Source organism: Diachasmimorpha longicaudata, chromosome 2, assembly GCF_034640455.1.
Source record: "Diachasmimorpha longicaudata isolate KC_UGA_2023 chromosome 2, iyDiaLong2, whole genome shotgun sequence".
NCBI classification, from domain to species: Eukaryota; Metazoa; Arthropoda; class Insecta; order Hymenoptera; family Braconidae; genus Diachasmimorpha; species Diachasmimorpha longicaudata.
The window spans coordinates 10,317,168-10,335,821 of NC_087226.1; the positions used below are offsets into that span (position 1 = coordinate 10,317,168).

The 18,654-nt window shown below is 37.3% G+C and overlaps 3 protein-coding genes across 22 annotated transcripts in view; 2 read left to right on the top strand and 1 right to left on the bottom strand.

Annotated features, from left to right (window-relative positions):
- The window catches only part of LOC135172895 (coiled-coil domain-containing protein 112-like), a 28,522-nt gene extending 11,631 nt beyond the window's left edge, over positions 1-16,891 (bottom strand). For 3 of the 20 annotated variants that reach the window (XR_010301204.1, XR_010301205.1, XR_010301206.1), the window contains exons 1-3: positions 16,464-16,635; positions 15,480-15,606; positions 14,568-15,100 (exon numbers count right to left, since the gene is read on the bottom strand). The gene's annotated coding sequence lies outside the window, so the exon portion shown is untranslated. Of the gene's footprint in view, positions 1-919; positions 1,195-1,279; positions 1,296-1,512; positions 1,765-2,015; positions 2,032-5,970; positions 5,986-6,084; positions 6,372-6,432; positions 14,261-14,567; positions 15,101-15,479; positions 15,607-16,463 lie in introns of those variants that run through there. The other 17 variants (XR_010301193.1, XR_010301195.1, XR_010301194.1 and 14 more) reach the window with 15 other exon arrangements.
- On the top strand, positions 185-9,909 carry Pde8 (Phosphodiesterase 8). Its single transcript, XM_064139386.1, has 17 exons — positions 185-755; positions 957-1,016; positions 1,089-1,279; positions 1,431-1,490; positions 1,587-1,653; positions 1,841-2,008; positions 2,527-2,741; positions 2,983-3,140; positions 3,391-3,527; positions 3,625-3,732; positions 4,002-4,480; positions 4,881-5,007; positions 5,080-5,208; positions 5,295-5,456; positions 5,531-5,660; positions 5,736-5,803; positions 5,883-9,909. The coding sequence occupies exons 1-17, from the start codon at positions 540-542 to the stop codon at positions 5,967-5,969; spliced, it is 2,562 nt and encodes an 853-aa protein (XP_063995456.1). The 5' UTR covers positions 185-539; the 3' UTR covers positions 5,970-9,909.
- LOC135172896 (protein lethal(2)essential for life-like) lies at positions 7,899-15,940 on the top strand. Its single transcript, XM_064139392.1, has 4 exons — positions 7,899-8,039; positions 10,677-10,926; positions 14,655-14,876; positions 15,700-15,940. The coding sequence occupies exons 2-4, from the start codon at positions 10,678-10,680 to the stop codon at positions 15,811-15,813; spliced, it is 585 nt and encodes a 194-aa protein (XP_063995462.1). The 5' UTR covers positions 7,899-8,039; position 10,677; the 3' UTR covers positions 15,814-15,940.
- Positions 16,892-18,654: the final 1,763 nt, after the last annotated feature.

Consider the following 18,654-nt stretch of genomic DNA (forward strand, 5'->3'; position numbering starts at 1 on the left):
TGAAAAAATTGAGAGGTTTGTTAATTGTAGATCAGGAGAGTCAAAAGAAATCTTCAGGGGTCTTCACTATAATTGTTTGTTCTTAACAGACGTTAACACCTGTATCATCATCTCGATACCTCCCCTTTCTTTTTTTATCGTTTAGTCATTATTATTTTCCAATAGATGCTGTTGATAATTTTTCCAGGAAGTTTCAAGTGGTCGGTTTAATCTAAAAAAATTGTTTCCAACAAGATACCAGCCGTCACCGTAAAATTTCCCTTATCTAAGATAGTTTACGCTGGGCTCGAGTTGTATCGCCATGGATAATCTCGATTGTCGATCAGTATCGTTTCAGCCTCAGTGTCGTGACAGTTCGGGCCCTTGGGAGATACTGTCCTGACATTTCCGCATTTCGTAAACATTCATCTCCCAAGCAGTTATTTTTCTCAAGTCAAATGTGTAGTTTCATCCTGTCTTCCAACATTTCAAGTCAAGGCCAGGGTTGGCCGGTACTTTGAACGTGAAATAGTGATTTCAATCGGTTATTGGTGAACCGCATGGCCGAGGTGACGGACACCAGACGTCTGACCCATCGCACTCTTCACATATCGGGTGCTACTGGGTCAGATGATGAGTCCAAAACTGACGCAATGTCCAGCTCTTGGATGTCAGGATTTTCTTCGATATTCTGTGGTCAATTATGGAGGCGGAAGTTATTTGGTAGTCGGGATAAGATGAAAGTACTTGCGGTACCGGAGACATTGAAAAATTGCGTAGGTTTTCGATAATAATTTCGCGAGTAAAAAGCCAAGTCAGGCACGAAGTGAATATAAAATCAATTTCACATTCGTTGATAGATATCGTAGTGATAAAGCGGAGCCGACTCGTCTTCTATAACTGAAATAATCCGTAAAAGTAGTAAATTAAATAAAGAAGATTATAGTAAATATATTTTATTTATTCATTTTTTTCAGAAGGGACCACAGGATTTCAACTCAACCTTATCAATAACTGCGCCCTCGCAAGTTGTGGAGGTAAAACAACCCCAGCTAAGACTATCTATCCACTTATTCTAAGATAATTGTAACAGTATTCTACCCTCCCAGGTGTTACTGGTATTTCCACGGGAAGATCGTCAACTGGAGGCCCTGGGAGCAGTCTCCAGGAAGCTAGGATGGAGTGTTGAGGTAGTGAAGAGTGGAGAAAAGGCAGCTGAGGTTTTTCAGAGTCGATCCCACGATTTGGTGATCATCGATAGAAGAGGGCATCGGGCCAACGAGGCAGATTCCATTTGTCGGTAATTAAAAAAAAAACTTTAAATAGAAAGTATCATGATTGTTGGTATATATTTCCTGAATTTGTTCATCAGTCAACCATCAACCTGACGCTATGAGAGTTTCAATGAACGATCTAAATAAATAATTTATGAATTTTTCGTTGTATTTCAGAGCCATTAGAGCAACAAATTGTCATCACAGCAGTGTAATTTTAGCATTAGTTAAAAAGTCGTGAGTAAACAAGTAAACAAACATTTTTAGTGCAATAAATCAGACGCAGAAGTTGCCCATTGATTTTAATTGCTCGTTTTCTATCGATATTGAAAGCTTCTTCACGGTGGCCGATAAGGATGAGATAGTGACATTGGACTTGCTGAATACGGGATACAGTAGAGTGAGTCATTTAAATTGTCATAAATGACCTATCCAGGGCCCTTAAATTGCCCTTTCCAGACCCTTGCATCGTCGAGAATTCAACGAAGAGTTGCAATTCTTGCACGTTGAACTGAACACCGTAGGAAAAATTTAGTTTCACTTTGCATTAATGTAATGTTTTTAAATAACAATGGTAAACGGTCTAGGCAATGATGGAGTGCACACACGAAATACTTCTGGGAAATCAATTGATCGGGATTTATGCGAGTGAAATACAGCCTAGGATGCAGCTTGCTGCAGCACATGCGCTTTATGTAGCTGTCGACAGATGCAGGGATATGGTACATGTTACTGACGATCAGCACATCGTTAGAGTGAGTGCAATAAACCTTGAAATCTGAAATAACTTTTTTTAATTTTAGACACTTGTAAATGTTAGTGGGAATTTTCAATTTTTCTGCACTGACTGACATTCCATTTTCCCTCAATTGAATATGAATGTGTCTACATATGAGTTTTACAAACGATAAATTTGTTTATACAAAATTTCGTTACGGAATAAAAAGGACTCAACAGCGTGACATGATTTTTTGTTATCATTGAAAAAAAAATCTTCAGACGATTTTTAATCGCTGAAAAATGTCTCCATGTTCTTGTGTGACTGGTAGCCAATATTGCCCCACATAAAATTGTTTACGTGTCTTCGTTCGTAAGCCGAAACGTTGAAAATACCGTAAATTTTTATATGTCTCCTTCGACGAGTCCAAGATACCTTCAATGATATCTTTCGAAATTTGTGATTACGTTGTCATTTGAATTACGTCATTTTTTTTTATCACCCCATGCAACGAATCATCATAAATAACTAAAAACCATAAAATAAATGTTCCAGTTTGTGAACAAGGCCAGTGAAAGGTTGCTGGGTTACAAATACGAGGAGATGTTGGGTCGAAATCTTTCCGAGATAATAACATGTGAAAATTTTGCGCTTATGGACCAGCAGCTCCAACGCGGACGGGAATTCGAGGGTAACATGAACTGCAGGAGAAAGTTCAATGACACTATCACCATCAACTGTCGGATTATTCCGTTCTGCGCAACGGGAAAGTGCGTATCTTTATCATTGAACTTGACTTGTAAAAGCCTCATTATCATTAACACACCGTTCACCGAAACATTATTATTGTTCATTATTAATCATATGTGATTATCAACCGTTTACAATACTTGCTCTTCAATCAATGATTAATTTTTTTTACGTCCCTCTAGAACATAAATCAAAATTCAGAATCATTGAAAATTGTTAGTTTCATCCAAACGAATAAAATTTTTAATAATTTTCTCCCAGAAAGCCCTCGCATTACGTTTACGTCCACGACACGATGTACCTCCTGGAGAACATGGGGGTAGCCAGCATAACCCTCGGTCCACATCCACGAGTGAGCCTCCAGTATCCTCACCGCAGAGGCTCCTTCGACGTCAAATCCATCGGGAGCGATATCGGAAGTGAGGAAAATGATTACGATCTTATCTATAATTTATTATCTCCACTTATCGACTCACTGCACCTCCCCACTGTCAGTATTATCACCCAGGGATTATAATTCACACTTTCCATTCCATTTTTCGTGTTTTTTTATCAATCACTCGAATCACAAAGGGATTTATTCGCAAAAGACTTGTGATCCATAATCAACATTGAGTTACCATTCAGTCTCCATTCTAACGAGTCGAAAATTTTTCCATTTATTGACAGCGCAGAGACGATCGAGCCTACAAAAATTGAATAATCTACCTCTTGAAGCACCAATCACGAAAGTAATGCTATTACTTACGAATGCCATGACAGAAATAGCCAGCACCAGTCCCGATTTAGCTATGCAAATTGACAAGGTGAATGTCAAACCCGTGATGCATTTCATATTTATTGTACACCCACAACGCTTGTTATTTTTTTTAAATTTTTGTTTTTCGATTGTTGAATGAAAAGGCGATTGAAACCTTGAAGACGACAGAACTGTACAGGCCTTATCTCAAGGAGGACACCAAGATTTATAACGATCCCGTGGCTTCGGATCTCGTGGAGGCACTTTTATCAGTGAGAATGACAAATTACTTGATTTAATACATAGAATTACGTTTGCAAGCGTCTTTTCCTCTGGAAAATTTGGCGATGGAAATTGAAGAAGCCAAAAAAAATGCTTTTTTCAACGAATTTCAGAAGAAGTGTTGGAAGAATTTTTTATTGACCATTTTCACTGGAAAAATTTTGACGCAACTGTAGATCTACTCATCTAATTCAGTGTTTTTTCCAAAAAAAAATAGATTAAATCCCGATCTCTCAAAATTTACCATCGAAATTTTCAGAAAAATTGTCACTACATAAGAGACTCAAGACGATCGTCAAACGATTCGACTCGAAGTACCCAAATGCGAATAACCCTTCCGGCAGCGACGAGACTCCAGTTGAAATCTCCCCAAGGTCCGAAGGAAATCGAGGAACTCCTAGACCGGAGTCTGGACTGGGACTTCGACATTTTCAGCCTAGAAGTCCTATCCGAGCGAAAACCCCTGGTCCACCTGGGGATGAACCTCATGGGGCGTTACAATGTCCCGGCGCGTCTCAGCTGCGACGAGCAGACGTTGCAAAATTGGCTGACGGTGATTGAATACAAGTATCATCTTAGCAATAGTTATCACAATTCAACGCACGCCGCGGACGTGCTGCAGGCAACAGCCCGATTTATGCAGTCCGATCGACTCCAGATGATCCTTGAGCCGATGGACGAAGTCGCTGCATTGATTGCAGCAGCGGCACACGATATCGATCATCCCGGCAGGTCAAGGTAATAATTGCATTGGAATTCCGCGAGGAGTGATCCTCTAGGCAATATCAATTATGGAGTGGATATAAAAAATTTTTATTCTCAAGAAAATTTCCTCTGGAAATGTGATTGATTGATTGATTGATTGATTGATTTTATGACTCACGATCGATCGAATCAAGCCGACAACGCGAATAATTGACGACTGATGGAGTCTATTCTAAAAAAAATCCACGAACTCTAAGAGCCCTCCCTGATCCCTCGGTAATAATTAGTCACTTGTAGAGGATACAATAATTATCAGAACTGTTTAAACAACACTTTGACGAGCACTTCCGTTACATCTTAAACGATTTTACCGCTTCGCTCCTGAACTCTAACGGCTTCGGTTTTGTTTACAAAAATACACGTTTCTTTTCAGTCAATTCTTATGCAACGCTGATAACAAGTTGGCAATATTATACAACGATCTTTCTGTACTTGAGTCTCATCATGCAGCACTCACGTTCAAGCTCACACTAGCGGACGACAGTGTCAACATATTTAAGGTTTGTACTACTTAAAACGGAAGCTCTAAACGTACTCTCCCCGTTCCCCTAATCGCCATGATTTATTGACAGAATTTGGAGAGGGAAACGTACAAACTCATCAGACAAAATGTCGTTGACATGATCCTAGCGACCGAGATGACAAAGCACTTTGAGCATCTAGCTAAATTCGTGAATGTTTGTAGTGCACGCGGTGACGAGGTAAATAGTAGATTTATTGGTTTAATTATCGTGTTCTATTTGTCACTGTTATTTACGAATTCGGGGAATGAATGGATTATTTTTAGTATTACACGGATGGCCCAGACATGGCGACCCTCTTGCTTCCGGAAAATGTCACACTTATCAAGATCATGATGATCAAGTGCGCGGATGTGTCCAATCCTACTAGACCGTTGAGATGCTGCGTGGAGTGGGCTAAGAGAATTGCTGAGGAGTACTTCAATCAGGTGAAATATTTATTACATCGGTGACTAAATATTAGGTTGGCCGAATTCTATTTAAAATTGCAAAATCATTTCAGACTGACGAAGAGAAAAAAAAACGAATGCCAGTGGTCATGCCAATGTTTGACCGCAACACTTGCTCCATTCCAAAATCCCAAATAGGTTTTGTCGATTACATAATCAACGATATGATCGAAGCATGGGACGGTGAGTATCCAATAAGTTGATGGTCAATCAAGTAATACTTCTGTTGTCGCATAAAAAAGCTATTCATCGTTCTAGCTTTCATCGATGTGCCGGAGATGGTGACCCACATGCGGCAGAATTACGAGATATGGAAGGAGTATCATGTGAGTAAATCACGGATCAAACTCACAAATTTGTGGTGACGTATGTGTTGTAATTATTTGTTGACAACTGCATCCACAGGAAAAGGGAATATCGACTCTGAGTGACATTGAAAGACTACAAACCTCAGCGGAATTGAAGATTCCACGTGTACGCGATCCACGGTGATGTTTATTTATTGAATCTACGATGAAATTTATCGGAAAATTTGTAACGCCTTGCTTGTAAATTATTTCTCTGAATAAAATGTCTATTTTATTCTAACAATTCAATTATTTCGTACCATCGTCGTCTAGGGGAAAATTAACACAGCAGCGAATCCTCGGAAATGAGCCATTGTTGAAGAAACCAATCTAATTCACTTCAAGTCTCCCAGCGAACGCTTCCGAAATCATCGATTTTCCATTTATAACTTTCAAGTATTAAACTCGAATCAATTTTCACCCTCAATTTCCTGCCGTCGTTGCAAAAACATCTGTAAGTGGGAATATCTCCAGCGCTAGTCCTCCAGTGACTAGGGAATCGATAAAAAAAATCGATATCAACATGCACCGACAAATAAAATATCACCTGAAAGTTGAACCTCTAGAAAAATCTAAACAATTAAGGGGAATAATATCAGAACAGCGAATTGACAATTGATCCTTCAAAATCCATATTTATTGATATTCTCTTTTCCCTCGATCACTATAAATCATTTCTCAATTACAAATGGTGTATGAAGTTACAGTATTTTAACCAAAAATGTATCCAGATAAATAGTTATAGAATCAGCTATTAAATCACCAGATGCAACTCGTCTGAATTATAACCCAGAGGACTATACAACGACCATCAAAGCACGCCGCAACGAATCCTCATTAATTACAATCATCGAGATGTTTACAGAATCGCCACTGGCTATGATTACGACTATTTACTTTTACCTTATCATCAGTAAAATTACTTCACCTCAAGTTACATTCAACGCTCAAACCGTAGTTACCAAGTTACAGACGATTTCTGATAATTTTCCGTGAGAACTATGATCTAAAAAAAAATCTTATGTATGACGAAATCTAAATAATGGCTGTGAGAATGACAACAGCCGTTTTATCCAGTACCAGACGTGTTTTTTCACTTCGTAATGCAACAATTTCAATTACATTGAAATATTGGAGAAAAAAAAATGGTTCTCAGTTAGGGAACCACTGGGTAGCAGTTTAACACCACCTTCAGCCTCAAAACCTCTCACTGTTTTCTGTTCTCCAGATGTTATGATTTTAATTTTAATCATTAGATCTCCATTAATTTTGAGTTTGAGTTGACTTCATTACAGTATAAGCGCTCACAATCTAGCATTCTTAAGTCCCTAATAGAGTAAAACCTTAGTATCTACTAATGCCGCGATTTAAAATCCGATATTCATTATTTCAAGACAATTAGGACATTGTGTTGTTCTGGATAGATCTGTAATTTTCCTCTATTCTGGTTGACGATCGTATTCAATGGTGTCTGTTTAATATCATGCTATTGCTACCACAGGATGAATTACAGTAATCCACATCGATGATACCCTAGACATTTCATGTTTCCATCCTCTTTATTTAGTGAATAATCTCAATTTTCATTACTGAGACATGATTCGACACACCCTAGCAACGTATCTCGATTAATTACCATTGAAATGGAAAATAGTTGTGATTAATTTCAAATCGAGACAGGTGTTTATCGTGCAACAATAAATTACAATGAAACATCAAATATCTGTAACACGTTATGTGTGCACGAGTGTAAATACGTCAAGAGTGTTTCAATTGCTCCCTCACAAGCCCCAAATATAGACATCTCAAAAGATAATGCTGTCCTCTTAATATCTCATGAATGCTATCAACAAATATTCTGACCAAAGTGTTGTTGCATATTCATAGTGCTGTGATATCATCAAATGTGTCATCAAATGTATCAACAAAATATTGTCTCAACCAGTTAGTCAAGCATTCTGATGCTAGTGATTCATCCAACTACATCGGGATTTGTATTATTAATAGCATTGCAAAATATTTCGTGCTTTTCGAAAAGCTTAATGCGTGGGATGAAACTTCCTGAGTGCCACCAGTAGGCGTCGCGATGCCAAGCGTTTAGAGCTCTATTTAAAGAACCCCATCTCAGTGCTCCGGATTCAGTTGAACCGGTGAAAAGGAAGTACATTTCATTGTGGTATCTTGTGGGGGATATCATCATCGAGTGATTTTAAATGTACGTAACGATGAGTCCAATCAACTTATCAAAATTCAATTAATCCTATGTCAGTTACCTTACAAACTAGTTAGTCTTAAATGAGGTACATCAATCATTATTTGATAATTAATTAAGATACTCTGGAAACCCTTCTCTCGATCGTTTGGAGGTTCGTTCTTCCGGTGGATGTAAAATGTTATTTGTGCTGTTATTGTTTATTGATCTTCGCGGTGAGGACACGAACCCGTTATGTTTTGTGGTGATTTTTTTTAGAGATGCCCCTCTTAAATTGCCATTTTTCGCCTTCGTCACGGTTTAACTACTCTTCGTTTGACTAGACCACTAGCCAGTCGTAAATCTCCAGGAAATTAATTTCAAAGGAATTTTACTTTTCCCGAGAGGAGATGGAATTATTCTCGCAGCGTAGCAGTGAAGTGATTCGCGTCGACATGATTTCTACCTGAGTATTCGAGAAATATCTCTGAACCTAATTGAGACAGCTAAATTTTCGTGAAAATCTCAATTATGTTTCTCAATTTAATCTACGAAAAACATTGTGCCGAAAATTTGTCTATCTGGCTCAGATTCCAAGATATTCATTGAAAATTGATGAGTACTACGTCGACTTACATCGTAGGCATCGCGATGTCAAATTGTCCAGTTCTATTTAAAGAATCATCTCAGTACTCCAGATTTAGTTGCACCGGTGCAGAGGAAGTACTTTAAATTGAATCAATTATCATCAAATGATTTTGAGTGTACGTAGCGATGAGCCTAATCAACTTATCACAATTTACCGCATCCTATGTTAGTTATCTTACAGATTAGTTAGTCTTAACTGAGGTACATCAATCATTTTATAATGAAGATACGCTAGAAACCCCAATTCTCCGATCATTTCTAGTTCTTTGTTTCAGTGAATGTCCACGTTATTTCTGGTGTTATTGATTATTGATCTGTGTGATGAGGATGCGACCTCGTGACGTTCTTTGATAATTTTTTTTCGAGAATGTGATTCGGACTTTAGAATTTTGCATTTCTCAATTTTTAGTTGCTCATTTGGCTCGATGAGATGTCCTTCATGAATATCCAAGAAATTAATTTCAAAGGAATTCGCGCACACGGGACGATAGAAATATTTTCGCAGCGACACAGTACATCGATTTAAGACGACTTGGCTTTCAGCTGGATTTTCCATAAAGATCTCTGGCCCAAAGCAAAATATCGAAATTTTTGTACTTGTCTCTTTTTTAGAGAAAATTAAGAGCTACAAAATAGGTTCTAACAAAAACTTCGCTATCTGCCGCAGATTTTGAGATATTCATCGAACAATAACCATTAGTCAAAATTGTCTTAAAATGTTATACCGCTTCGCTAGTGGCTTGTAACCTCTTATTCGATGTAACCTGAGATATTTTTTATGTTTTCATTTTTCCTCGTAATTTCTCACAATTTTTCATTCACCCCCAGAATTCCCATTATTGTTTAGATATATCGTAAACATTATTATCAACGCACATCTAACGATTCCTAACGTTAACTCTTACTCTCAGTAATTCGTCACAGCTTTCACGGGATTAATAACTACTTAAAAATTCAATATCAGGCACGACAAAGGAATTGAGATAAAAATAAATCGATAATTGGAGCTTAGGGGTATCAATTCACGGAGATAATTAATTTATATTAATTTAGCATTCTTGTTCCCATCTACCTTGGTCTATACTATCCATACAAAATATTTGTCTCAGTAATCGGATAGAAAAATAATGGCAAAAAGCAAACTGAATTATTGAAAATGTAATTATTGATTAATCGATAGATTGTCTCGCGAGATGTCAACCATCTCGATTTATCCTTAGTCAATTGACAAAAAGTAAAAACAAAATCGTCCAAAGGTTGGAAAAATCAAACTGAAACGTAAAGTGGGAGTTTCAAATCATACCAAACTAATTAGTTACTCAATCTCGCTTATTCATATCTCAAGTATTAATCCTATTTTAGACGTATTATTTTTAACTATTAATTGTGCGGTCGCCCGATCGGTTATGAGTTGTCATCCGATCTCGATAATTCTTCGCGATTGTACCGGTTGCCTTCTCACAGGTGTTGATGATTTCACCGAATAAAAAAAAAGAAAAAAAAATCCCCAAACGGTACAACTCCAGACCTTTTTCTTATCATAACGATATCCGTAACTCCTATATTATCCTAGTAAACCCAATGATATAATTGCCTTAAACTAATAGGACTCAAATGATCTGGACTTAGTGCTGTACGTGCTGGGTCTCTTGGGAGAGCTGCCTCAAACCTCTACGATAATATTTGAGAAGATACCATCTCTATCGTCAATTAAACCGTTGTACTTGATTTTCATCTGCTTATTGAATCTTATCTCCATTCTCAATTTATTCCAGCACCAGTAATACCTATTCCTTAAGCCTAGGGGTGTTCAAATAGCGATTGGAGAGATAATAGCAAGGATTTAGATTTTAATCGCCTCCCGATTGTTTTTGTTACCCTACATCATTATCAATTTTTTTTTGGTTTTTCAATTTTTTTTTCTCTCTCTCTCTCTTGGTTTGAAATGCCGTAATTAATCTATTTGACATGCTAATTAGACTCATCGTGTGGTGTTATCATTGATGTTCACAGAATGTCTATTGTTCCACTAATGTTTCGCGACTGGTGGGAGGAATTCGATCGTCCAGCATCGAGATTGATTGATCAGCACTTTGGTAGTGGCCTGAGTCGTGACGATTTACTAACGAGTTTCTCATCATTGGGACTTGGTAGATCACGACCGTTGTTCAGCACGCCCGGTTACTACAGGCCATGGAGAACATTGGCAAGACAAAATTCTGGTGGTGCGAGCACTATTCAGTGTGACAAAGACAAATTTGAGGTGAGCATTGGATATTTTCATTTTTATCTCTAGCACGGTCCTTTTTGTTAATTGTTCTGATTATTGTTGCTACTTTATTTTTTTCTTCTCTCAATTCTGAATATCTTCTGATGATCTTACAAGCATTACGTCAAGTGGTTCGGTTCCCCGATTACCCTAAGATATTATCGAGATTATCATCACAACGTTCAACTATCGTTATATCTAATGAGTTAGGCATAGATATAAGATGTCTTAACCTATGATTATTATCGCGATAGCATCAAAAATCCTAGCTTATAGAAGTGGAGACATTCACGGAGGTTAAGGGGCTCCTATATTTAATTTTTTTAATTTTTTTTATATTTTTTTTTTCATTTTTCAAGTTTTTCAAAGTAGTGAATGATTACGCGGTAATTATGTGTAATTTTTACTTACTCGATTTCACAATGCAAATTTAGATGGGCATTAGATGGCACCTGATGGACTGCCCGCATTGATAGAAAGTATTAGTTATTGTTAACGAAGGAATTTGGTTGGAGATTATGGCATTATTCAGTCTCACCAAATATTCATTCGTTGGTAATTGACAAATGCATATTCGAGGAGCTCTGCTTGACTCCACTTTAATCTTTCAACTGAACTCCGCGCTTTGTTAATAATTAACAAATCTCCTTTAGAATAATTAAGTCATTCTATCAATGCACATTTTTTTATTATGTTTCCTAATTAGAGTCTTATTATCAGGAAAAATTGTGTCTCTGGTTGCGAATAAAGACCTCCTGATTTTATACTGGCCAATGTCGATGTAATTTTAAAAATTCATTCAAATTAAATTCTTTTCAGTTTTAAATTCAAATTTTTATGACTGGAATTTCAAGTGCTGGAAGATTTACGGTATTTTCATGTTGTCAAATCGCGAAAGGCGATTCCTGTTTCTCCCCGAGTTCTCAACAGATGAAAACTCGAGGAGAAGCAGGAATCGACGACGGTTTAATGTCTTAAACAATCACTACTATTGAATTAGTTTTTGGATTAAATAAGGCACGATTTAAAAGAAATACGAGAATGCTAGCGTATGGAAGATCGCAATATTAGTTATTCAATCGTCTCTTTTTCCCTCTCTTAATTTTTTGTTACGAATGGAAGATATCGATAGAGCTTTACTCCCAGTAAAAGTACGTTGAATCGCCTAAGGCGCTAGATTGACCACTTTGACAAAAGCCTCGAAGCAATCAAATAATTCAGGACAACACATGACTTTTCAATCCCCCAATTGAAACTGAGCGACTGAAAAGCCGAGCATTGTCCGAAGTCAAACAAAATTAATCAAATTCCAATAATTTTTGAATCAATAATGCAATCAATAAAAGATATCAGAAACCCAGATAAAATGGAATAGCAACGATGTAAAAAAAAGAGATGATCAAAACTGTCAAATTACTTTAGCAAAAGAAAGGGAAAGATACTGTGGAGATGCCACACGAGACACAACACGCAAACCAATTACTTAAAATCTAATAGTATACCTTGCAAATCACTATAATAGAACTCCCGACCTTTGAAAGATGTTAACTAATAAGAAAAAATCATCAAATACTCGCGATTTCCAAAAAACATTGATTAATAGTGAACAACTCCTTCAGAATTCATTAACCCTCAATTTTGATTTTTTTTTAAATAAAAATCGTGTCGTGGAAGTACTAAAGTACGACTGGGCGTACTGAATCGTACTTCCACGACACGAGTTTCCCCTCAGACAGTTATTCCCTCAGAATCGGAGCACCTGATGAGCTTTACTTTTACTCAGTTCTAATTAAACGTAATTTGTTGATGTTTGCCTCGAGCCTTGACTCTTTGGCTCGTCGTCTAGTGGATGGAATGATCTAGTTTATCTACTAAGTACGTTTCAGATTAATGTACCGATTTATTACTCGAAAATTTTCCTTTCTGTTGTTAATTATTTACTCGTCAAGGTAACTGGATAAAACGCCTCAGTAACTCCAACTCCTCGATGATTTTTAAATCTATTGCATACACCTGTAACTCAGCAATACTTTATTTTCCTTGAGCGTTGATATATAACTACGTGATAATACGAGAAAGATGACTTACAAGTAATTTCAATCTTCCAAAACACTCGATTATGAATTTGATGGAACAATTCAATCCTCTAGATCGATGATGATGCGAATCAAATGATTTGGCATTCGTAAACAGAATTTTTCACAATAAAAAAAAATAATTAATGACTCGATCTTTCTTATGCTCGCATCGAAAGTTTTGATGTGAAAAAAAAATCGACGAATCTCTGTACTATTTTACAATTGATTGAACAATCAGAAGCGCGTGACATTCTATGATACAGTATATTTATGATCGCGATCGGTACATTGTCAGATGATTCATGAGATGGATGTCTCTATTCTGTCATTCACGAAAAACACTGTTGCATTTCAGTGGAGCTGACCCCCCTCAGTCAGGGGGGCGCTGTGACTTTCTCAAAATATTAAATTGTACCAACAATTACGAATTTTTTTTTCAAATACTTTCTTCAAAATGTACAATAATTTCGAAAAGATCTCAAGTGCCTCAGGGGAAATGTAAAATCGTCTGTTTACCAAAATCACAGTTGTACCTGCTATTTTCACAATTAATACTCTCACTATCGGTTTTTTTTTTAATTCAGTGTTTGACTATTTTATAAAAAAAGGTGCTTCTCATTATCAATTCAGTCTTCGATAAAAAAAAATCAAAGTAATGTTTTAAAATGTTTTTCCCTTTTACAAAATATTGTCAAGCCACACGGTATCTCGGGCCGTGTCCAGGGGCCTCGGAGCGCCCGGCACCCCCCCCCCTGGGGCCTCGGCCTTATTTTTTCAACGATAAATATTCCTTCTCTTCAATCTCGGCTTGTTAAATACAATATATAGAAAAATAAATGCGTTACAACCCCGACGGCCAATAAACGACGCAACCGAAGGTGTCAACAGCTCTCTCTCTCTCTTTTTCTCTCTCTCTCTCTTATAATTTCACCGCTCTCACATACACATTACTGAGTGATTACCTACATACGGAATCAATTAAAATTAGGAGTGGTCATTCAGAAAGGAAAATAATGAAAAATAATTCCTTCAATTCTCAGTTCTTAAGCGATAGTAATCGCTCAGCATGCGCGAGGCCCTCATATCCCTGTCCTTGATAAAATTGTAATTTTCAATGAAGTAACATGGCGATATGCCCTTCCTCCTTTCAGCGTATACTCCGCACAAGTAAATCATCATCAACTCTACTTCGGTATTGATATCAACGAAATATTCCCAGAAGTTGGTGTACTTCGTAATTACATTTTAGACTGAAAATTCGATTGAAATATGTTTGATAGATGGATGCGGGCTACGTGTAACACATACATAGACTTGATATTTCTCAATTAGTTTAAAGTAACCCTGATTTTTTTTGTTTTTTGTTTATTTCCGTTGAAACCCCTATCGTCGAGCGAGCGAGCTCGCACGACCCAGGTTTATCTGCCCGCTCTCGTGCAGATACGAAAGAAGACTAGATCAACGTACGATTCTTACCGAACGATGAAAATAATTTTAATGAAGAATTCTCTTATTTGTGACGAGTAAAAAAAAAATACTGGCGATGTAAACGCTAACCTTTTCTACTCAGTGTTTAATTTCCCTGGTTCTCCAGTTGTCTTGTGCGATGATAAAATGACCCGATGATTAATTTCTCTCAATCAGGTGATACTCGATGTACAGCAATTTTCACCGGACGAAATACGTGTGAAGACAGTCGATGATAATGTTATCGTCGAGGCCAAACACGAAGAGAAGAAGGATGAGCACGGTTTTATAAGCCGTCACTTTGTCAGGCGTTATTTGCTACCTGCGACACACGACCCACTGGGAGTCACGTCGAGCCTCTCCTCCGATGGGGTTCTCACGATTACAGCGACCAGAAAGGTAAGTATTGGGCACCTCTCGGGCTAACCCGACAGGGGATTTTTTTTTCAAGGGCCCAGAGAGCCAACGGCCCCGGTTTAAACAGTTGAATAATTCGGCTCGATTGGACTTCGGTCTTTTTAATCACGGGCTATTAGTGTCCTCTTCTCCTTTATTGTTATGACATTGGCTTTTTCATTGGGGGTACGAGATGGAGCTACATCTCGAGTGAAATTTTATGAACTCTGGGAGACAGACAATCAGTTCGGTTAGAGGTGTCTCTTTGGCTTCAGTACAGACGTAGTAAAACGTTTTTTGATAAAATGTTAAGACGAACTGCGATTTTTAATTTGGAAAATTTCTAATTATTGTGATTTTTCAAAATGAGAAAACAAATTATTAACGACTGAGAGACTTAGACTATTCTAACTATTGGGGCCTCTCGATCATATGCTGTTAAATCATTTTGAAATGAGTATAAATTAATTTATTGTATTTCATTAGTTGTTTTGTTATGGTATGTAAATTTGAGTGAATTAATCTGGGAATCGGAATATTCTATAACGTTTTACCACTTCACTACTGAACATATTGTTTCGATTTATCGATTTCTTTCAGTCTTACCTAGAAATTCATCCAGTTCAATGGTGATATTGAATAATCATCAGATTAAAAATGAAAACCTAACGCCACAGCTGGTACAGTTGTTGATTGAGTACGGATTGTTCAAGCACCAAGCCACAAGGGCGCTCTAGAAAACAATGAAAAAAAATTCTCGTTGTAACAAAACCTTCGGAAACAACTCATCCTAGGGAAAATCAGACAGAAATTTCTTCCATTTCAGAATATTACCCCAGCGGGTACCGAGAGAATCGTCAACATCGTCAAGACTGGAACACCAGCGGCTAAATCAGAGGAGCCTAAGCAGCACGTCATTACAACCGAGGAAGAGAAATAATTCCTCTAAATATTCAATATTGTGTGGAATTCCCCCATTTACTCAAAAAAACATTTCTCACATTTTCTAGACCTTAAAATGTAAAACTACCCTCAACATTGAATAAATATTCACAATGAATTCGTAATTGACTAGCATTCTTCGGCAACAATTTTTCATCCAACTGCTCCAGATCTCATCCATCAGTATTTCAGAAGAAATTAAATAAAGACATACATGAAGCGAGCAATAATTGGAATAAATAGCAATAATTTCCCCAGAATTAAAATCGTCCCTATTTCCGAAATATTCAATACTATTTCGTCATCAAACTAGAACTGATCTAGACTCATCCACTCGCCTCAATAATCCCTCATCCAAACTTCAGTCGAGAAATTCTACTCATGAAGCAAATAAATAAAAATTCTAATAAACAAACATAATTCCGTTCAAATATTCAATTTTCTGAATTGAATTTTCGAAGTTCCAAAGAAGATAAATTTTTTAGACTTGGAAATCATCCAAAGGCCTGAACCTAAGTAAAAATTGCATGTTACTTCGTAATTGCAAGAGTACGTTCATAAAGAAGGAGAATCAACCAAATTTGTTCAGATATTCGGAAAAGTCTTGAAAAAAATGGACAAATGTCCGATAGACAAACAAATACTCACGGTAAATGCTCGCGCTCCGCACTGCGTCGCCGTTTCTACATTGTATCACCGTATTAATAATATACTGTCAATGTATAATATACACGTTTAATGAATAACGTTTTAGGGTGTCGAAATAATGATCTGAACGCTGCAGTAGTTTGTTTACGAATGCGAGATGCCGGCAGTGCCGGGCGCCTTATATAGGCCGCGGAGTGGCGGTGAGCACCTTCCAGAATGTTCCACCCCAGAGCCCTCAAAACAAACTGCGCACATTCTCCATAGCGCAGTAACAACATTAAATTTTATCCCAAAATTTCTCCATAAAATTGTTCACATTTTTACAATAATTATAAAATCATAAACGAGTTCAATGGTTGTCAAAATCGCCGGATTTTTAATAAAATGTGTCATCGGGTGGAGTATTGATTTGGACCGGTGTTGACGAAGATTCTGGTGCCTCCACCATCCCGCCCAACCCCGGCGGATACCTCCAACCGTCACGTACACCATATCCAACACACATACATTTCTGTCTCCATACACATGCCTTTTTCCCGTGTTTGTCGGCACCTCCTGCCATCGAAATACGACGTACATAACCGACACCGGCCGGGGAGTCCAAACACAAGCTGGCAGACGACATCTACGCAGTTACGAAATTTCGGTTTGATAATACCCGATTAGGGGGTGAGGGAGCAACGGGTTTTTTCAGTCTACTGCGTATGTTCGCATCACGCGAATTTTTAGGTACCATCGGCGCAAATTACAATTTCCTAAACGGAGAAATAACAGTTTTTTTATTGCATGAAGTTAAATCTGACTTCAGATTGGAATAAAAATAATTAGGAGTCATTTAATGTGAATTTGCAGTAAATAATAATTTTTTGGAAAAGTTCAGTTAAGTAGAGAATAGATTTAAAGAAATGAGCAAGATTGATTTTTTATGTGCCTTCAATTTGATGTATTTATGACTCGAGTGATTGGTTATCGTAGGAATTAACTAATTAGGTTTTTAAATTTGGAGCATTTAAGAATTCATCTGTTGTGAAATGTGACACAAAAAATACTTCTGTCATTTTGTTTGGGTTTTTCTGGGGAGAATGTTTGGGTTCTCCACCTGTAGAGGCATTCGTGTTTATTATAGACGGCCGCCTCGACGTGTCGATGACCTCCATTCGTGTTGTAAACAAAAACAATGATTGACACATTCTTCAATTTAAAAGCCAGTGCCAAGGTTCTGGAAACATATGTTCCCTGGGCGACAGATGTCATCGGTCTACATTAATTTTTCGAGAAAATGTACGCACTAGCTTCAACGAGTGGATCTACTTAGAATAAAATAAACAACACATTGAACTCTATTACGCAACTCAATTTCAATAAGTTCGACTCTCGATAAGCGGAAAAAATGGCTGATACATCCAAAATGAGTTAAAACCCACCGAAATTAGCATATTTGCTTTGCCCTATTTTTGCGATATTCTATTCTATTTTGTCGGTGGTCTCAAACACAATTTGCGAAGAATTATTTTTACAATTTACTTCTGTAATCACGATATTCTTATCCGCATTCGATAAGGTCTCAGTGGGAAAAAAATGTTTCTCTTTGGAAACAATAAAAGAATAACTTCGTACCGGGAAGTTAATAAAAAAAATATGAACGAAATCGCTCTAAATTATTTACTGTTTTTTTCCGGTAATCATTGAAATATAATTTATTTTTAATGATCGATGATAGCATCGATAATCCTCATTTTAATATCTGAGAGACCCATAAGCTGATGCTTTTATTATTCTCTTCATTCTATGGAACCGGACGGTTGCTATGGGGGCCTCTCCCAGTTTCCAGAAGGTTCCACCGCCGGGTGCAGCTAAAATCAATAGATTCTACTGCGCCTCAACTTTAAACGCTGCAGGTCCATATTTCAATGATTGCAATATATTAATAATAACATCAACTAAATTATTGAAATTAATTTTCTCCTGCGGACACGAGTGCCTCCACATGCATGAGAAAACATCATTCAGAGCTACTCGTTATGTAGTTAATGCCCATTAGGAGAATATCATTGTAAACAAAGCTATTAATACCTAATGCGTGACTTAATCATTAGCAACATGATTACGATGACTATTTTTACATCTCGTATCCGTCGCAAAAAAAAAAATCCCACAATGCGCAGATGCAGCGCTGTCACGTAGGCGAGAA